Here is a 20,841-nt window from a genome sequence, read left to right as displayed (position 1 = left end):
ACAAACATTTTCAGGAAAAATCTATACTGGTTGTTTTTAAGGTTTTTTTTGTTTGGCTGTCTTTTGTTTTGTTTTTTAGTAGCAAGCAGGTCCATTTCTCAAGGAGACTTCTCCCCTGGACCGTCACATGGTCAGACACAAGTCTCTGACTGCTCTGGCTGGGGCCGCACCCACTGCCACCAGGAAAGTATTTCCTGGCTGATAGGCAGTTCAGGGTACCGTACTTTTCACTCCATAGGCGCACTTTTCCCTCCAAAAGTAGAGGGGGAAACGCCTGTGCATCTTATGAAACAAATATTCTTTTTTTTTTTTTTTAGCTGCTGCAGGTTCCCAGACTAGAAGAGTATTTGAACATTAAAGTCTCTTCTCATTTGTTAATAACAGTGCTAATGGTTGTTAATACTGCTGTTGAGCTTACATTGTTGAAATATTATTGTGGTATATTTTATTAAATATTTTAACACACCATTTGGTGCAGAGCCTTTTTTTCTTATTTCTTATTTTCCTCCTTGAAACCCTAGGTGTGTCTTATGGAGCGAAAAATATGGTATTCTCCCTGGAAAGTGAAAAAGAACTGGATATAATAGTTCAAAACACTGCAAACCTGCATAGAATTCTCAGTAACTGTCACATGGGGCAGTGTCTGGGCCTATGTAACTGTTTACGTGGTAACCCTTCTCTCAGAATCCAAACTGCACTTTAAAATTGGTCACCAACTGAACTGACAACAAAAACTAGAATACCACGAAGACAACAAAACTCACCACAGGGGACTACTCAAATTTCTTCGATATAATTTTAGGCACACAATTCACCAACAGCAGGACATGCTCACCCACCCAGAAAGCCATGTGTGTGTGAAGTGAGGCCAATTCAGAGCCTGTAGATCTGCTGGATGTTTAAGGCCAAGTCTTACGTTGACCTGAACTGAAATCAAGTTACGTCCACTCCAGCGAGTTTACCTATGAAACACTAGGTGGCAGCAGAGGGCTAGCACAGGAATCACCAGCCACGTACACACGCATGTAAACTTTTCAACTTTAAACAGAGACCTGAAAGAACTTTCCCATCTTAAAGTTAAGATGAACTTTCCATAAGCCACACCATTAAGAGTTGTGAGAGCAAATACTGTAAAAGGAGACACAGCCTGTTGGGTCAGCACCAGCCTCGCTGGAGTCCCACGGAGGCCGAGGCTCGCTCGGCCTGCTGCCTTACCTGACATACTGGAAGGCCCTGGTCTGCGACCCGGATCCGTACACCTAGGGGAACACCAACAGTTAGGCCTCATGTATGAGTTTCAAAACTATACCCAGTGGTGAGAAGGTGGCAGAAATACTATGTGCGTATTTACACGTACAAAGTTTTTCCTCAAAAGACAGCATTGGGAGTCAGATCTCGTCAGTCCTGTGATGTGTCAGGTTGTGGGCCAGGATCCAGCAGGGGACAGACCTACACAAACAGCACTCAGGTCTCACCCAGTCCTCCACAGGCTGCCATCAGGACAGCTGGGTCCTCTCAGATCAGGCCACACAACCTCTGCCGGGAAGCCAGCACCTGGTACTCTAGTTCCCTAGGTCACTATAATGTGTGGCCAAGGTAGGGAACCACCCAGGGAACTTTGGGTGGAAGACAGAGTGGTGGGAGGAAGGGGCCTCACACTCTTGTGTCCACTGCTGCTTCCAGGTCTCTACCTCTCATCTGCTTCCCACCTGGCACAGCTACTCATTGCTCAGGGACCAGCTCAGAGATCACGTCCTTGGGACACTCCCCAGACTCATTCCCAGGAAAGAATGCACTGCTCGGCCCTGTGGTTAACAGCCCTCCCCCTGGGTCAGGAATGAAGTCCCACTCATCCCTGCCCTGCTACAGCCCAGCATAGCACAGTGTTCAGTGAGTGTGCTAGCCAGCAAGGCCTGACCCTGAGCACTGTGTGCAGGTCAAAGCAGCCTGGTCATCCAGGAATTCCCCAAAGGAGAGGTACACCCATGGGGTACTGTGGGGAGCATGGCACCCTAGCTGCAAGGTCTCAGGTGCCTAGGAGTCTGCTCATCTTTGCACAGACAAAGGGCTAGAGTTAGGAATCATTTATGAACCCAGACTGTTGGTATGAGGGGTAAATAACAATGCTAACTTTGGACTGATCTTAGAAGTATGGCTTCTCCACAATTTCCTTTGGAAAAATAGCAAGGTTTGTAAATGCTACTAATACCTAGATTCAAATCCTACATCTGCCATATCTGGGCTGTGCTGGGAAAATAACTGCCCTCAGTGAAGCCCGTTCTCATCTGTAAATTGAAGAAATCACAGCCAGGTGGCACGGCAGAATCCAACCCTACTGCAAAGATGTTGGCGTGTTTCTGTGTTTGAACTCAACTATGAAATAAAGTCTCTTCAAAATAAACTTAAGTTTAATAAACTTACTTAGCCAGCTCCACCCAAACCATACTCATCCATTTTCTGAACTTTCTGAACTGGAACACAATTCTGCTTAGATTACAGCTTCTGTGGGTGACTTACAGAACTCAGTGACACAGAGACAGGCCCACCTTGTTTTATGGGGCTCCAGAGATATTGCAGTCTTTTACCAACTGAAGGTTTGTGGCAACCCTGCACCAAGCAAGTCTATCGGCACCATTTTTCCAACAGCATTTCTGACTTTGTGTCTCTGTGCTACATTTTGGAAATTCTTGCAGTATTTCAAAGTTTTTCATTATTATTATATTTGTTATGGTGACTTGTGATCAGTGATCTCTGATGTTAATGCTATAATTGTTTTAGGACACTATGACCTGCACCCATGTAAGACAGCACACTTAATTGATAAATTGAAGAAAAGCCTGAAGCTAGTAGATGTTGATTCACGAGGTTTAAGGAAAGAAGGTATCTCTAGCACATGGGTGCAAGGTGGAGCAGCAAGTGCTGATGAGAAGCTGCAGGTTCTCCAGAAGACAATTAGTGAAGGTAGCAACAGTGAACAACAGACTGTCAGGGTAGATGAAATAGCCTTCTAGTGGAAGAAGATGCCATCTAGGACTTTCATAGCTGGAAAGAAGCCAACGCCTGGCTTCAGAGACTGGCACATACCGTGAGCGGCTCCCCCTGCAGCGCCTGCAGGATGAAGTTGCTGACAACCCGGCCGTCATTCATATGCATGCGTGGCCCAAAAGTGTTGAAGATTCTGGCCACACGCACTTCTACACCTTCCTGGAACAGGAAGCAGAGGAGGTGAGACACGTTTCACTTTGCAGTCTGCTTTCATTCCAAATGAAAATGGCTGTTTTGTTTGTATCATGTGCTATGTGCTCATATAAATAAACCCAAAAGACTACACAAAGAGAGTCTAACATGTCCCACGTCCCAACACCAAAAGGTTACCATATTAACACTGTTAGAACACTTGCATGACACTGTGCGTTTATACACATTTTCCCCCCAGTATCTAATTTTTCAAATGGGATCATGCTGTGCTCATTCGTTTATAATTTTTTCACATACTATTTTTTGCAAATTTATCACTTAATAAAGAATAAATCTATTCATGTATGTTTAATAGCTGATTTGAAAAAAGAGTGGTTTATCTTAGGAAAGAAGAAACATATAAACATTCTTTTTTTTTTTTAAATGAGAGGAGAGGAGATAGTGAGACACACTCCCACATGTGCACAGACAAGAATCCATTTCGCAATCCCTGACTGGGACTGATGCTTGAATCAATTGAGCTACTTTTAGCACCTAAGGCTGACAAGCTCAGACCAACCAAGCTATCCTTAGTGCCCGAGGCCAACACTCAAACCGTTTGAGCCCCTGGAAGCAGGAGAAGAAAAGGGAGAAAAGGGGGAATGGGAGGGGAGAGAAGCAGATAGTCATTTCTCTTGTGTGCCCTGACTGGGGATCAAACCCAGGACGTCCATACACTGGGCCAATGCTCTATCCTCTCAGCCAACCAGCCAGGGCCATAAACATTCTTAAATGCTACACTTTGCCAACACCCCAGTCTGTTCCACCCAAAGATTGAAGACAACATGGCACCCACTACAGGCTGTCAGCTGAATGGCCTGGAAAGAGACATACCTACATGGTAGGATTAGACATTCGTTTTCTTCTGTGTATTCTTTAAATGTTTCTATTTTTAATATAAGTATTGCTTTTGCAATCAGGGAAGGCATATTTTTAAGTATGTAACCAGGAAAGTATATTTTTAAACCCTAAAAGCCTTCTTTCAACTATGTTGTCTAATTATTCATTTCACCGAAGGCTTTTCATGAACACAGAAGTCACATGGATTAACACAAACTCTGAATTAGTGGACTTTCTCAGTGTATGTGTCTCTAATCTGCTGGATCCATCAGGCTGCAGACGTACATCTTCTGGGTGTCTGAGGCAGGTAGGAGGTATCTTAAAGACTGGGTCTCCTGTGTGAGCCCACTCCATTGCTTAGCCAGCCTGCACCTACCCTCTCTCAGTCAGAGCAGAATTGGGAGAGGAACAGTACTTACTTCACAGCATTATTATAAAAATTAAGCCTGTATTACCTTTAGTGCAAGCCCAGCGGTGATACATATTAGTTGTTACCGTCATTACAACTGGCTGAAACATCGTTTTTCCTCTCCCCTCTTCTCTTACTGTACTGCCTCACCATGGGGCACACATCAGGAACCACCTGGACTCCTAGCTAATAGAGCTGTGAGACACTGAATTCTGCTTGCTGTATAGTGAGTTAAAAGCAATCAGTTACAGTGTCCCAAGGGCTCACGTTTGGTCTCAAAGAGGCTGGAGCCACTCAGCTGGCCATGTTTGCCAACAGCAGCCTCATCTGAGTCCCTGGTGTGCAGTTTCTACATGTACTGAAACAGGAAGCGGTTGGGAGTCATGGACCCAGCATACAGTAAACTTTTAGAAACTAAAGCACTGTATTTTTGCTAACTCCTCCCAGCAATACATTGTAATGTTTTCATATGATTTTTCAGATTCTGAGGACTAAGATATGAGTTGTTATACTCAGTCCAGGAATTTGAATCAACCCTTTTCACTACTGAACTAAACAAGAGAATTTTAAAAACAAAAAACAAACAAACAAAAAAAACACCAACAGTGGAAGAGAGGAAAGCAGGAGGTACACAGATGTTGGTCTAAATAGAAAATAAAAGTATCCACTTGCATTTAATTGTTAAGACGAAAGAATCAGAAGTGGATAAATATGGCTTTCTTTTAGGACGAAACTAGAAAACTTTTAGCAGATTTACAGCAGTCAGATCCACAAGCCTGGCAGGAGGAAGATCGTGAGCTTGCAAGTGTCGCAGCAAAACCAACGCTTTTGTCCTCCTGACCTTCCCTTTCCACAGGAACTATGCTCCAGAGCATGGCCTCCTTAAAAACAGAGCTCTGCCAGCACTATCTGGCCAACCCCAAACAAGCCTGCTAGTTTTTATTTTCCCACTTGAATCATCACCTTGGGCGACACAGGGTCACCAGAATTCCGGCTCCCAAGGCCAGCTGACATCAAAGAGACTAGCTCCAGATTAAGCCTCATCTTCTGAATTAAATTAAAACCAAAGCTCCCTCCACTGAAACCAGCTCTCCTCTAGTGCACTGGCTCCTTCTACGTAGCATCAGGACACAAAGGTACCAGCTGAGCATGCAGTCTGTCAGCCATTTGACAGCCCTTGGGATCCTGCAGTGGTCCCAGGCAGGATGTTGGATAGTCAGCAGGTCCCCACGTGCTATTCATGGTGGTGGTCTGATGGGCATCTCAGGCCTGAAGAAAGGGTCAATCACCCAAAGCCCTGCTTCCTAGGATAAAAACCCAGGAAGTGCCGGCAAGCCACCGTGCCTCTTTTTAAGGGAGAACTTACTCTGATGACCAGTGAGCAACTCAAACTGCTGACTCACATTCAACACTTCATCTGCCAGGAACAGCATGTGAGGGTATCTATCTGTTTCTAGCTTGTGAGATACAAGGCCTCTGTCTACATGGCAGGACAACAGAGTCATCTTAAAGCATGCCGGACATCACTTCGTGTCCATGGTTTGTCCCATGTGGGGAACCAGGACTCATCCACTTACGTCTCCAAGTGCCACCAAGTTCTTGTCAAGCACCAGCCTGACTCCTGCAAGTGCAAGTCAACTGGCATAGAGGTAGGGGGCACAGAGGGGACAGATGCTCAAAGTGCCATGTGGGCAAGCAGGCTAAGGACACACAGGTAAGCAGCACAGGGAACACACACAAGAGGCACTGGGGAGCATGTGGGGAGGCTGGGGAGCTGGAGGGCTGTCACCAAGGTCCTGTCACTCACTAGTCACACATTCCTCAGGAAGTCACTTGTGTTTTTTCACATTTCAGATCCTAATCTTTGGAATGGGGATAACAATATCCCTCTGCCTCCATTACATGAATTAAAAGAAAATACATGACTCTGCTTTGAAACAGTCATCATTCCTATCTCCAAGTGATGGCCTGAAATCTAGTATCTGCCCTTGAACTTTGACCTCATTCCCTGATTACATTAAATTCTTGGCATCATGGTGACCCCATGTAAAGTATCTCAGAAACATTTCCACCAGGTGCCTAGGATCACTTTAATGACTGGGCTTTGGCAACAGTGACTAGACAGCTTACCCAGAGGGGTAAGCTGGCATCAGGATGCCTCTTTTTCAAGTCATCTGTCACAGCCAGGAGGGGGAGGGGTTGGAGAGGCAGGCAGAAGTGAAGGTATAGGGTTTCCTCCCCAACTCCAACATCTCCCAAGCATAGAAGTTTTAGCAGCAGGGGTTAAGCAGCTCTCGTTCTCAAGTTCTCTTCCAGTGTGACCATTCCTTGGAGACTGATCTCTCCACTGAACACCACAGTATGACCAGCCACCGTCTTTATTGATGGGTGGTGCTGGAGGATGAAACAAGCAGCACACAGGGAGAGCAAGTGCTTCCACCACATGCACAGCCGGTCCTGAAAGGCAACAGGGTGTACTTACCTGCAGAGCACAGAACAGAGAGCTAACGGGAAGCACTCCCCAGTCCAACAGGACTACCCTGTGAGGCTTCCTTCATTCCCCTGCCCAGGCCAAGTCGCAGGAGCCGCCCTACAACCTCCCTAAGGCAGGAGTCCCTGCAGCCGAGGCAGGAGCTGCCCTACAACCTCCCTAAGGCAGGGGTCCCTGCAGCCGAGGCAGGAGCTGCCCTACAACCTCCCTAAGGCAGGGGTCCCTGCAGCCGAGGCAGGAGCTGCCCTACAACCTCCCTAAGGCAGGGGTCCCTGCAGCCGAGGCAGGAGCTGCCCTACAACCTCCCTAAGGCAGGAGTCCCTGCAGCTGAGAGAGGAGCCACCCTACAACCTCCCTAAGGCAGGGGTCCCTGCAGCCGAGGCAGGAGCTGCCCTACAGCCTCCCTAAGGCAGGGGTCCCTGCAGCTGAGAGAGGAGCCACCCTACAACCTCCCTAAGGCAGGGGTCCCTGCAGCTGAGGTAGGAGCTGCCCTACAACCTCCCTAAGGCAGGGGTCCCTGCAGCCCTGAGGCAGCACCACACTTCCCGTGGCCTCTCATAAACACTTCTTACTGGGGCTGCTCCCTACCCGTACATAAGGCCCAGGTCATTATAGAAGGCAGAGCTCACTTTGCTGAGCAGGCCTCTTGAGGTGCTAAACCAGAGGTCAGGAACCTATGGCTCGCGAGCCAGATGTGGCTCTTTTGATGGCTGCATCTGGCTCACAGACAGGTCTTTAATAAAAATAATAATAATGTTAAAAATATAAAACATTCTCATGTATTATAATCCATTCATTTCCTACCGCTCATGTTCGTGGTTGCGGGTGGCTGGAGCCAATCACAGCTGACCTCCTGGACAACACCAAATTTTTATTGGATAATGTATAATGTACACGGGTGGTTGTATGGCTCTCATGGAATTACATTTTAATATATGTGGCGTTCACGGCTCCCTCAGCCAAAAAGGTTCCCAACCCCTGTGCTAACCCATTCCAACCCCTTCTGGGTGGTGACAGAGGGAGGAAAGCCACACAAGCTCAGAGGAGTGTGGCATGTGCCTGCCTAGCAATCTCCCTACACAGCCCACTCTAGTTGTAGCAGAACTACCGGGTCTGAGTGCTGGCCACACAGCAGTTGCACTCGCTCAAGGCCAGGGGAGAACGTGTTCCTCTGCCAGCTTCTGGGAGGGCCAGCAGGCATAGAGAGCGGGTGCCCAAGAAGCAGATGGCATAGCGGGGCAGGTCCAGGCCACAGAGTCTGCATCCCTAGGGTATGAATCTTACCCACAGAACATTTGATTTGTTTTAGCTCGCTGTGTAATTTTTTTAAAACTAAAATATAAGGTACATATCAACCATGTTGTTTTCTTAAGTGTTCTCATGTCAGAAAATCAAACAAAGCCATCCGTTCAAGGCCAATGGATTACTAGATGACTGATCAGTGCCCTACATCTCTGCGGCTTATGGATGGCAGCCGTGCGCAGGCCCTGCCCAGTGGGTGGGCCAAGGGTCTGGGAATGTCAGGCTCCTGCTCGGCTGAGTTCACACATACCAGGCACTGGCCACAGCCCACCGGAGAAGGCCCCGCATTTATAAAACTACCACATCCAAGTGCACACAGAAGCCACAGTTTAATTCGTCTGACAAGTTCTAAGTATTCGTGAAAGATGCTAAGCCCTCCAATCACCACTGCCCTCTCATTTTTCCCCCCAAAGAAAATGCAAGGGACCTTCTCTTTATATACATGCCACGGGGTTTTTTTCCTGGGAAATCAAATTCTATTTTTAATACATTAGCATATTTCATTAAGAGACACTCAGAAGAGAATCCTTTGGGAAAGAGAAAACTATAAAAAGAGTATTCCTATCTCTATCTTGTTTATATTCTCAATCCTTATATACTAGGTTTATTCAGAGTAAAATATATCCACGTAGGGAATAATACAACGATTTATACTTGAGTGAATATCATTATATACAAAAAATAGTAATATGTATTACTAAGTAGTTAATTAAAAACATGCCAAAGACATAGCATCCCACCTGACTCATCCTTCTTTCTGGTCATTCTTCATTCTCTTTTGTGTGTGTGAGAGAGAGACAGAGAGAAAGACAAAGAGAGGGACAGATAGGGACAGACAGAAGGGAGAGAGATGAGAAGCATCAATTCTTTGTTGTGGCACCTTAGTTGTTCATTGATTGCTTTTTCATACGTGCCTTGACCAAGGGAGCTACAGCTGAGCAAGTGACCCCTTGCTCAAGTCAGCGACCTTTGGTCTCAAGCCAGCGACCATGGGGTCATGTCTATGATCCCATGCTTAAGCCGGCGACCCAGTGCTCAGGCTGGTGAGACTATGCTCTAAGCCGGATGAGCCCATGCTCAAGTCAGTGACCTCAGAGTTTTGAACATGGGTCCTCTGCATCCCAGTCTGATGCTCTATCCACTACACCACCATCTGGTCAGGCTGGTCATTTTCTTTCATTAATCCATAGATAGCACAAATTGCATCACTTCAAGTATTGAATTTTCTCCTAAAAGCTGCTATTCTGTAGAACTATAAAGTGACAATGCTCCACTGCAGCCCTTGTTGATGACCCTCACTGCTCTGGGGAGCAATGGTTCTTCTAGAGCAGTGCCACCTGGACTGCTGTCCTGGGCCCTTGAACTTGGAGCTATGTCTTCTCATGCTCAGCCAAGCCCCCTCGCCCTCAGTGACCCACCAAGACAGCCGGGAGAGGTAGAGGGACATGACCTGCAGGCTGCCAGGCATGAGTCTAAGTTCTGCTTATAGGCCAAGGTGCTGACCTATAAAATGGGCAAGTCAGCCCCACCTGAAAGGGGCCGTGAGAATGAGGGGAGACTAAGCAGACTGAGCCCACCACAGGCTAAGCCCCACAGAGACCAAGCACACTGTTACCATGACCACAGGTGTGACATTCCCACCCACTGTCAATCATGTTAGGGCCTCCTGTAGAGAAGCACATGCCAGACATTCCACAGCAGAATCAGTTCTTCAGGTGAGAGACGGATCGCCAGCTGTGTGGGAACACTTAGCCACAGACCAGCTGTCCACACAAGGGGCTTCGAAAGGGCATATTACTTCCCAGATTTCAGGGCACACCATTCATGCCTGTCTTCTCCCAAGACCCTGTGAGCAGCCATGTAAAAGCTGACAGTCCCGTCATCCAGGTGCTACATCCCAAGCTCACAACGGATGACATGGATGCCACTGTTATTATGGGTGTGAAGTGCACACCCTGGCTCGTGCCCAGAGGGGTGACCATCCTAGCATCAGTCAGTGCTCAGTAATACCGACTATGTCACCACTCATACCATCACCATCATGAGCTCATACCTTAAGATAATATGTATACTTACAAAATAATCATGTTACACTACAAATCATTTAATAAAAATTAAAAGTTCAATAAAAATTCCTATGCCCACCAGCTTTACCTATGTAAAAATTCACTGACAAATACTAAACTGAAAGCAAAGAACAGTTGGGAGACATGATTCTTTTCAAACTGACTCTGCACTAAAGTGCAGGCACACGTTCCTCATGCACTCAAGTCAGGATTCTCAAGCACCAGCACACACACAGCCTGTGCTATGTATCTGAAAGACCAGCTTAAATTTTGGGGTCAAGATAATCTGAGCTCAAAAATGACAAAGATATGTCCTTTCTAAAACTGATTAGTGTTTCTTAAAAATTAATAGATACTATAAGCCAACTGTCCAAAGTAGCTTACAAAGGTCTTAGTTCTGCCTCTGGCCAAGAAACAGGTGGAAAGGCCTAAATACTCACATCAGCACAAGGTTATTCTGTGGGTCTTTAATGCTGGCATTTCATTAAGAAGACACTCGGGGACATCCTGGCCATCGGCAGCTCAGCACCAGGCACCCAGACACGGCCCTGTCCTCTACAAAGCCCCCCAGAGGCCTGAGGAGCACTGCTCCCAGGGACATATGCCCAGTCCTGTTAAGTCCTAAGAGCACAAGCTCCCACACATCTGTCAACAGCCTGTCCTGTTGATGTGTCCCTTCCTCTAATAAAGGGCCCTCTGTGAGGAGTGCAGGTCCAGACACAACAGGGTAGTCACCTCAAAATAAGTGGACTAGCCAGGCTCTGGCCAGGTTCCTCGGGGGCCTGTCTGATGTCCCATCTGCTCCCACACAACTACCCTGAGGTAGGAGGACCGTGCACTGAACCCCAATCAGAGACAAGAACCGAAAGGCCAAGGAGGCCAGGGCACATCTCTGAGGACAAGGCACAGCAGAGCCAGGCTGGAACTCTGCCTTTCAGTCCACGGGTTCCTCCGCTACAGCACGTGAGTGCGCAAATCTGAGCCATGAGACTACCCACAGAGAAATCCTCTGCAGAGCAATGAATAACTAGGAGAGCAGGAAAGGGCAGTAAGCAACAGTCTCTAGACAGGTGCAGACAAAAGCTGTCATCAGCTCATTTCTGTCTCTATTAGGTTCTGGAGGTCAAGCCACTGACCACTTGCTCTAGGACAATAGGGCACTTGGTAACTGCTGGTGGGCAACTGGACAGCAAGCGACATGCTGCCTAGCTGTGCGACAGCATTCCAAACCTAAGAATTTACCTCCAGAAATAATTTTATTTCTAAAGGTGGCACCTGTGAATAATCCCTATCATTTATGATTGTGGGAACCTGGGCTTCCTCCCCAAACCCCCGCCCCCAGACATTTAACTGACACAGGAGCTCTGGTGTTTGCACCCCTGGCTCCCACGCTCAGGTTGGTACCTGCTTCATGTAGGCATAGCACATGGTCTCGGCAACACGCTTGCCTTCGTCGTAGCAGGCTCGGGGGCCTATCGGGTTCACGTGGCCCCAGTAGTCCTCACTCTGAGGGTGAACTTCCGGATCTATGAAGGGGAGAAATCAGACCGTGTTTTCATCTTGCTTTTGTTGCAAGTTCAGATTCATGATGAACACTGAATATTTATGATAAAAAGGAGCTGTGAGAAGACCAGGATAAACTTCCACATGAAGAGACCAGATCTGGACAACCTCAGTGCTCCACAGTCCAAAGTTCCAGTGGGACATGGTTCTTGCCTCTCACATTAGTATTGCAATTACAGGAAAACACAAGATCAAAGGTTCTCAATTTTGTCTTCCTTCTCTCCCATAAACTATTGACTTTTTAATTATTATACAAACTATAATTAAATATAATCTATGTGAAGAGATATATGGTTCAATTTTATATTTAAAATATGTAATGCAGCCCTGGCCAGTTAGCTCAGGAGTAGAGTGTTGGCCCACCCAGCCTGTGGACATCCTAGGTTCAATTCCTGGTCAGGGCACACAAGAGAAATGACCATCTGTTTCTCTCCCCTTTCCTCTCCCCCTTCTGTCCCTCTTCCCCTCCAGAGCATTGTTGATGGGTCGGTTAATCCCAGCCATCAGCTTCAGGCACTAAAAATAGCTTGGTTGATTTGAGCATCATTCCAGAGAGGGGTTATCAAGGGGATCCCAGTCAGGGTGTATGCGAGAGTCTATCTCACTATCTCCTCTTTTTTTCACTTAAAAAAATGTGTATGTATAGATACATACACACACACACACATAAATATATATATGTATGTAATGAAAGCAAAGCATGTATTTATTGAAAATTTAAGAGCATCTCTGTGGAAAATGACTTTCACATGTGCAGACACCCAGGGGCCTGGTCCCGTGTCATGGGAACATCAATGACAAGTGGCAAATGGCTCCTTTAGCATGTATTTTCTATTTCCCAATTCCTGTTTCTCTGGTGTAAGAATCAATCACACTTTAAGATGTGCCCAGGGAATAACTACTTAAGAAAACCCAGTAATAATGTGAATTAATAACAAACTTATCTAGTCTAATATACCAGGAATTTTATATAATCATGGTATAAAATATGTAAATCTTTACCCAAAAATCTGTTATAAATTCCCTTCTTGCATACCTTGAAGCAGAAGTCTAACTTCGGCTTATGGGCACAGTAGGACCCTTACAGGGAGGGGACATGGACACACACGTGCCTCAGCTGGCCATCCACCAAGACTGGCTCCTCTTCCAGAGGGCAGTGCAAGTCCGTGCGGACGCAGACCCTGCTGCCTCCGCTGAGGCTTAACTCCCCCAAGAGGAGGCACGCTTCCACTGCCCGGAGAGGAGACGTTTAGGGCAAACACCCTCAGGGAGAGGGAAACCAGGACGTAATTCACACCAGGCCTTTCCTGGGGAGTTTTCACAAGGGCTGGGCAAGCTGGACTACAAAAGAGACAATCCTAAACTTGGCAAACGATGAGGAAGAGAAGGCTGGGCACACCCACCTACCCTGACGGGCACCATTGGGGCTGACATGCCCAAGAAGCCTGAGGTCCATGACACAGCTTTAAAGTTTCCTCACAAAATCAGTTTGAATTAGAAAAGTAAAGGGCCAGAGTCACAGCTGGTTTCTAATCAGGCTTCTGACAGCACTTTGCCCAGCTATCAGACCGAGTGCACAGGCCCACATGCCAGTTTACTGCAGTTCTGAGATACTGGGCACCAGTATGGATCCCAGTGGACCAGGTAGACACCATGAGTTTGGCCCATAGATTATTGAAGATCCTAAAGAACACAAGCTACTGCCAAATGCACAGACGCTAAGTGAGGAAGGAGGAGGACTAGGGCAGATATGGAAGATGCCCCTGTGCCCTCTGAGACACAGAACACTGTCACCTTTAGGTCTGAGGCATTTAAAAACATACAGCCCAACAGACTTTGTCCACGCCACTCCTTTTGTGACATGTGAAGCCACAGAAGGAAGCAAAGGGGAACCGTCCAATACCAGTGGGGAACTTGCTGATCCCCTGTAGAGTCTCATATGGGAAGAACAGGGAGGGGAGAACTCCAGCATCCACTCAACTACCTATTCCTAAAGCAACACGGCGAACAGGGGAGGGAACTGTGGACATTTCCGTTCTTTTAACCACCAAGGATTGCAAAGTAGATGGTGCTCACCTTTTCAAAGGGATTACAATGAACACAATAACTGCATGTAGTAGCATTTCTGTGTCTCAGACTTTTTTCCTTTGGTTGCCTTTAATAAAAACTCACCTCTTCCCATGTTGCCCTTCCACTCCCCCATTTGTCCTATCCATAGCAGGATGTGAATGGGTTAAGTTCCATCATGGCAGTCTGCTCCTGCTGCACCCACTAAGCAGTGCTCCAAAGCCCTGCACCCAGCTGCACACTCCTGTGGGGTGGGGTGAAGTGCTGCAAGTGGGCAGAACAGGCCCTTGAGTTTTCTGGCACTCCCAGAAATAGCAGGATCATCCAGAAATGATTATACAACAGTGAAGTGTCGGCACACATCCCTTCAACAAGCAAGCGTCAAGGTCAACCCGGAGTTCTCAGTGGGTCGGCTCACTATGCATTGTTTACAAACAGCATGCACCAGCTAAACTGGCAAAGCATCCCGAATGCTTCACTGACTTCTAGGGGTACTTTCAGAGCAGAACGGCAGACACTTCTGTGGAAGGTCCCCTTTGGTAAGGAACTGTGACACAGTCCTCCGAGGGTGTGCTCAGCAAGAGGGCGGGAGCCCAGAGGCCACGGTGACAGAGACAGGACTCTCTCTGCTGTGCCCTGAACGGAGGAGCAGGTGAGCCTCTCAGAGAGGGATTTCTGGGTTCGGTTTTGGTCTCTTACTCATCTGAGACAGGATGGAAGCTGTCTGGGGGAGCCCAGCCCACTTACCTCCATACACCTCCGAAGTGGAGGCCATGAGCAGACGAGCACCGACGCGCTTTGCCAGCCCTACAGAGAGCAGGGACATGGGAAGAGAAACTCAATTTCAGGGAAACAAGGAAAAAACACATGTGAACATTTCTGTAGCCAATTTCACAATTTTCTAGTATTAATGGTATCTGATCACTCATGCATCTTCAGTTATCCACTCTCATTGCATCTACTTTGGAAATAATACCAAAAAACAATAAAAACAGGAAAACATACACAAACCCTCAGAAGCACAGTATTTAGTTAGATACTTATCATTGTAAGCAGGGCTAAACACAGAATCTGCTGTTTGATGAAGTGTGATTTGTCGAGTTTCAGATTCCTTTGCCCGACACATCACCCAGTATGTTACGAGAAAGCTTCGCCGTTATTGGAATGAGGCAAGGCCCTTCACACAGTCCCTCGCACCTTCCTCGACATGCACCCCTGTCCAGGCACCTCCACCCTGCCCTCCCACCTCCCTCTAGGTTTCACCAAAGCAACTTACACATTCCATCATCCTGCTCTGCACCCTTTCCTTCACTGACCACTCACATGCACAGTGGACTAAACACTATTCTCTATGGTAGTTGTATAAGTGTGGCCAGTTTGGATGACGTCAGAGGCTCTGAGAAGCCCTGTACAGCACAACCCCACTGTACTTCACTGAGCCCCATGCTTCCCCAACGTACTCCAGCACTGAGCCATGGGCACAGACACAGGCTCCGAGGGCCCCTGGGCAGCACCCCCTCAGCACCCAGCCCCGCACACAGCCACGAAGCGCTGTGATGGGCAGGGGAGGCAGGCACATGTAACTGCAGCCCTCTGGGGAGGCCAGGCAAGACAGAAGGAAGCATCCTGGCATGAGCAGACAGGGGTGTGAGTGTGCAGGGGCACCTGGGGGGTGTGAAGATGCACATGAAGGACAAGACAACAGAGCTGTTGAGAAGCACATTTTTGGAGGCTACTGTGCACATGCCGCCATGTGCTGAGGAAGAAATGGTCAGGGATGCAGCAAGACGTGAGGGCTAGGGCTACAGGTTCCCAAGGCCACAGGCCACGTTGCAGTCTGTGAGGGGATCACCACACGTGTCACTGCACAGAGACAATGGTTGTGGCTTTAAAGTGAAGGATCCGAGGTATTCATTTTTAATTAAACTTTTAATTTGACTTGTACATTCAAAGGCAGTTGGGAGAATACAGAGAGATCCTATGTACCCTTTATCCTGTTTCACCCAACAGTAAAAGCTTGCTCATCTATACAGTTCAGTATCCCAACCAGGATATGAACATAATGTACTCAAGACACAGAACATCTTCCTTCTCCACAAGGGGGAACAAGGAGAACACAGCTGTGCTGCTGTAGTGCCCAGGTGTCTGTGCAGAGACCGAACAAAGGGGCTGAAGCACGAAGAGGCTCAAGCATAGGCTATGGAGGCAGTGACACCACAGAGAGAGGAGGGCCCAACCAGGAAGGGGCTAGGCGCCATTCAGGCATCTTATCTCAAGTGCTAAATAGCTAGCTAGCAACATTCCTCTCATTTCAGAATAAAGTCTCACTTGGGTCTCTCCGGTATCACAATCGTCCCTCTCCAGTATCTGCCCGTATAATTCCCAGAAGACCCTTTGCCACTCTTCCAAGACCTGCAGGTCCACCCTCACTCAGGGTATAAGCCTCAGCCCGAGTGACTTCACCTTAAACTCGAGAGCATGCCATTCTCTTCTAGAACCCCTCACTCCCTAGTCAGCACCGCCGGTGCCTTGCCATGTCCTATCTCCCCCAAGACGCCCGGCTCCCCAGAAGGATGAGCGGAGTCCTTATCGGAATCCCCCCACAGTAAGCAGGGCAGTAGCTTGGGCACACTGACTGCAGTGCCAAACTAGCAGAATAAATGACATCTTTCTTAACATCACGTGTTTGGTGACTTTTCCTCTACTGTGTCTAGTAGTGATATGAGCAGAGGTCGGGGAGACAGAGAGCGTGATGAAGGGGCGGAGCCGTCATGGTGAGAAACAGGCAGCCTGTGACATGCCTCATCTCTAAGCAGAAAAGGGAGGGCACTTTCATCTGTCTGGTGACCAGGGTAGGAGTCATAACAGAGGAGGACAAGTGCCTTTTCTAAATTCTAAGAATAAATCCTTTGACTTCATGCAGAGCTTAAAGTCCCCTAAATGTCTAGTACAGATAGCTTGAAAACCAGTCTCCAGTTGCCTTTTCAGACCCTTGTCTGATGCTTCAGTTCAATTAAAATTTTGTGCTATCTTTCCCAAACCTAATTATAGAACTTGTTTTAAATGTTCCTGTAATTAAGTCCATTTTTACCTGACATTTTCAAAAGTGGTTCCTTTCTTCCACTTTGTAACTCATCAAAACCCCTAGTGAGTCTGGAACCTGTGCCAAGCTCCATCGCAGCATGCCCGACTCAGGCAGCAATGTGTCTGTCAGCCACAGCATGTCACCTGGGAGTACACAGGTGGCCCCTTTAACGGTCCTCACTCTCATCCAGGACTTGTAAGGTGAATGCTGCAGGTCTGTCTGGAGCCAGGGACTAGGTTTCAATACCCCATAAGGACAGTTTTCCTCCTACCCCTTCCAGAGCACTCTTGAAACTCCCGTGTGTGTGTGTGTGTGTGTGTGTGTGTGTGTGTGTGTGTTATCACTCTGTGTATACGTCTATGGTATGTGCCTATGTGCATGCGCGTGTGTTGTGTATGTGTGATGTGCACGTCTTTGTGGTGTGTTATGTGTGTCTATGGTGAGTGTGCATGTAGTCCTCTCCAACCCAATCTGAGAACAGAGCCACCAGCTCCCTTTCCAGCAGGATGCACACCCACCACGCATCAGAGAGGAGTGGAGGGAGACTGGGTCGTCACTTGGCAGCACAGGTGGTCATCCCAGGGTACTGTGCTGGGGCAGCACAGACTGGCTACTACAATGACCATCTCCAACATGACCAATTCTGATGGCAAATATAGTCACACTGAAATAGCCCAGGCAGAGTTGAGGGAGGGCTGTGAAGACCCGGATTAAACTTCTACAGCACAGTCAATGGCCTAGGCTGGGAGTTGCCTACAACATTCCCAACCTCTGCAAAGTAAAGAGAGGGCAACTCACCCAGCATGTTCAGCGTCCCAATGGTGTTGGTCTTCAGCGTCTTGATGGGGTTGTACATGTAGTTTGGAGGGGAGGCTGGCGAGGCCAGATGGTATATCTGGTCAACTACAGGAAACAAAATGAAGTCTGTTATTTCCAAGAAAAACACTAAAAATATTTTGAATGCCCGAATTCAGACTGTTTTATAAAGGTGTTCACTCGTGTATCTTTCACCAAACTTTTTTATTACTCTTCCTAGAAACTAAGTTGCATTTACCATTAGAAGAATTTTTAAACAAAACCAGAAACTCTAATTATCTGGAACAAAAACATGAGCTGGGCCACTTATTTGGGCCAGTTCTCTACTAATTAGGATCAATGTGACTACCAAGCTCATTATTTTCTGAGATCTGCCCAAAATAAAGCAGTTACATCAGAAAGGAGACTGACTTTTCAGACACAGAATTAAGCATGAATATCTAAAACAGTGATTTTCAACCTTTTTCTCATTTCATGGTATACATAAACCAATTACTAAAATTCTGCAGCATACCAAAAAATATATATTTTTTGCCGATCTGACAAATAAAAATGTGTATCATTTTGATTCATTCACACCAGGCGGTAATTGTCATGTTAGCTGTTGTCATTTTTTATTTTGACAACCTAAGGGAAAAGACAACAGTGCCCCTGACTAAATAGTCAGGTATCCATGTTTTAAAAATTCTTGTGGCACATCAGTTGAAAATCACTGTTCTAAGGTAAACATTTTTAATTGGAAAAACAAATCTGATGTAAAAGGAAAGGCACAAAAGCATGGGAGATACCGCCTTTCACTTTGCTTTTATGTACCCAGGACACAGAAAACCACACCTCCCCTCGTGCACAGACATCCCTCAAACACCACCACCCACAACCCTCTCTCCAGGGTCTGGTGACACCTGCCACCCAACAGAGGCCCCTGGGAACAGCATCTCCCTGCGAAAGGGCAGCAGTGAATGAGCACAAAGGAGGAAAGCCACCTGCAGGCAGAGTCTGGGCCATGCCATCTCACCTCAGCTACAGGCCAAAAATCCCAAGCATCACCACAGGAGACTCACGGACGGGGACTGAAACACCACTGCCACGGGGAATCCCCTGTCACAGCTTGGACCCCTACAAGGGCACCTGCCGGGGTTCCTCCATAACTCTCTTCCAAGCCAGGGCTCTCCTTTGAGGTAACAGCACACTAGGGGCTAGGTTTCAGACATGACAGGCAAAACGAGCAAACCCAAAAAACAGTCTCCATGACTAATTCTCTGACATAACTATCTCAAAAAACACCCCCCACCAAAACTGCCGAAGCTCCCCACCCACACATCACCACCTGAAAATCGCCTGACATATCCAGGAGGGCATGGGAAAAACTGCAGAACCCTCTAGGACCTGGGGGCTATTTCCTGAAACACACTCCAACCCTAGAACGAGAGTCAGACAACAATTTTCCATCCTCAGACAAGGGCAGAAGTGGCAGCTCCCCATCAGAGTGGAATTCTCCAGGCTGTGAGCTTGGTCGCCACTTAATTTGCCCTAATCATCAGTCTCTCAAGCCTAAATGTGTCTGCACGTCTGCGCACACGAGCCACCATGGTCAGGGGCACGGGGGGGGGTGGGGGGGGCACTGCCGTTCCACAGAGCCCTTGTACCTGCATGTACCTACACTGCGACCATACGTGGAGGGAGGCAAGAACATGGGAAAGACTGCAGATCTCATCTTCTGGTTGTTTGTGAGGCTATTTTGTCAAGACTATTACAGCAAACTCTTGAGGTGACTTTTTTAAAAGGTCTTCCTGTTTAAAAATAAATATTAATACTATGTAACATCATCCCTGTCCAAATCCCAACAGTATTTTTCAAATAAATAGAAAAAAATTTCATTCTAAAATTCATACGGACTCTCAAGGAAGCATGAACAGCCAAAACAATCTTATTTTAAAAAGAACAAAGTTGGAGGACTCACACTTCCTGGTTTTGAAACTATTACAAAGCAATAATAATCAAAATGGTGGGGTAATCACAAAAACACAGATATATAAACCGATGGAACATAGAGCCCAGAAATGAATCTTTTTGTATATGGTCAAATGATCCTCAACAATACCATGTCACTCACTTGTGAAAGGAGAAAGGATTAACAAATGGTGGGAAACATGATATATACAAGCAAAAGAATAAAGGTGGACCCTTATCTTACTACACCATAAAACAAAAATTAACTCACAATGGATTAAAGACTCCCAGAGGAAAACACAAGAGAAAAGCTGACACTCACATGGGATTTGGCAAAGATTTCTTGGATACGACACCAAAAACAAGGCAATGAAAGCAAAAACAAACAACTGGGACTATGTCAAACTTTAAAACTTTATGCCAATGACAAAGGGCACATCAGCAGAGTAAAAGGACAATCTATGGAATGGGAGAAAACGTTTCCAAAACATAACCGTGCTAAAATGTTAACATCTAGAATATATTTATATAAAGAATTCCTATAAATTAAAAAAATAAATCAACCCAATTAAAAAATGGCAAAGCACTTGAATAGACTTTCTCCAAGGATTATATACAAATGGCCAACAAGCTTATGAAAGATACTCAATGTCACTAATCATCAGAGAAATGCAAATCCAAATAACAAGGAGGTATTACCTCACACCCCTTGGGCTACTATTGAAACAGTAACAGAAAATCACAAGTGTTGGTGAGGTGTGGAGAAACTAGAACCTTTGTGCACTGTTGGTGGGAATGTAAAAAGCTGCAGCCACTATAGAAGACAGTATAATAGTTCCTCAAAATATTAAAAATAGAATTAACATGTGATCAGGAATTCAACTCCTGGGGATATAACAAAGAACTGAAAGCAGAGTCCTGAAGCCACCTCTGCACACTCACACTCCTGCTCAGAGCAGTACCACGCACAATTGCCAAGAAGTGGAAGTATCCACGTTCCATCAACAGACGAATG

The 20,841-nt window shown here is 46.7% G+C and overlaps 1 protein-coding gene across 5 annotated transcripts in view; it reads right to left on the bottom strand.

The window, feature by feature from the left end:
• Positions 1-20,841, bottom strand: part of UXS1 (UDP-glucuronate decarboxylase 1) — a 153,978-nt gene that overhangs the window by 13,138 nt on the left and 119,999 nt on the right. For all 5 annotated transcript variants that reach the window (XM_066267844.1, XM_066267841.1, XM_066267842.1 and 2 more), the window contains 5 exons: positions 17,859-17,963; positions 14,723-14,782; positions 11,750-11,871; positions 3,085-3,204; positions 1,216-1,259 (listed from right to left, as the gene is read on the bottom strand). In XM_066267844.1, coding sequence (XP_066123941.1) covers positions 1,216-1,259; positions 3,085-3,204; positions 11,750-11,871; positions 14,723-14,782; positions 17,859-17,963 — 451 coding nt within the window. The remainder of the gene's footprint in view (positions 1-1,215; positions 1,260-3,084; positions 3,205-11,749; positions 11,872-14,722; positions 14,783-17,858; positions 17,964-20,841) is intronic.

The sequence above is a fragment of the Saccopteryx bilineata genome, chromosome 3, assembly GCF_036850765.1.
Source record: "Saccopteryx bilineata isolate mSacBil1 chromosome 3, mSacBil1_pri_phased_curated, whole genome shotgun sequence".
NCBI lineage: Eukaryota > Metazoa > Chordata > Mammalia > Chiroptera > Emballonuridae > Saccopteryx > Saccopteryx bilineata.
The sequence above is the reverse complement of the archived record's forward strand: the minus strand, read 5'-3'. Positions and strand labels throughout refer to the sequence as shown.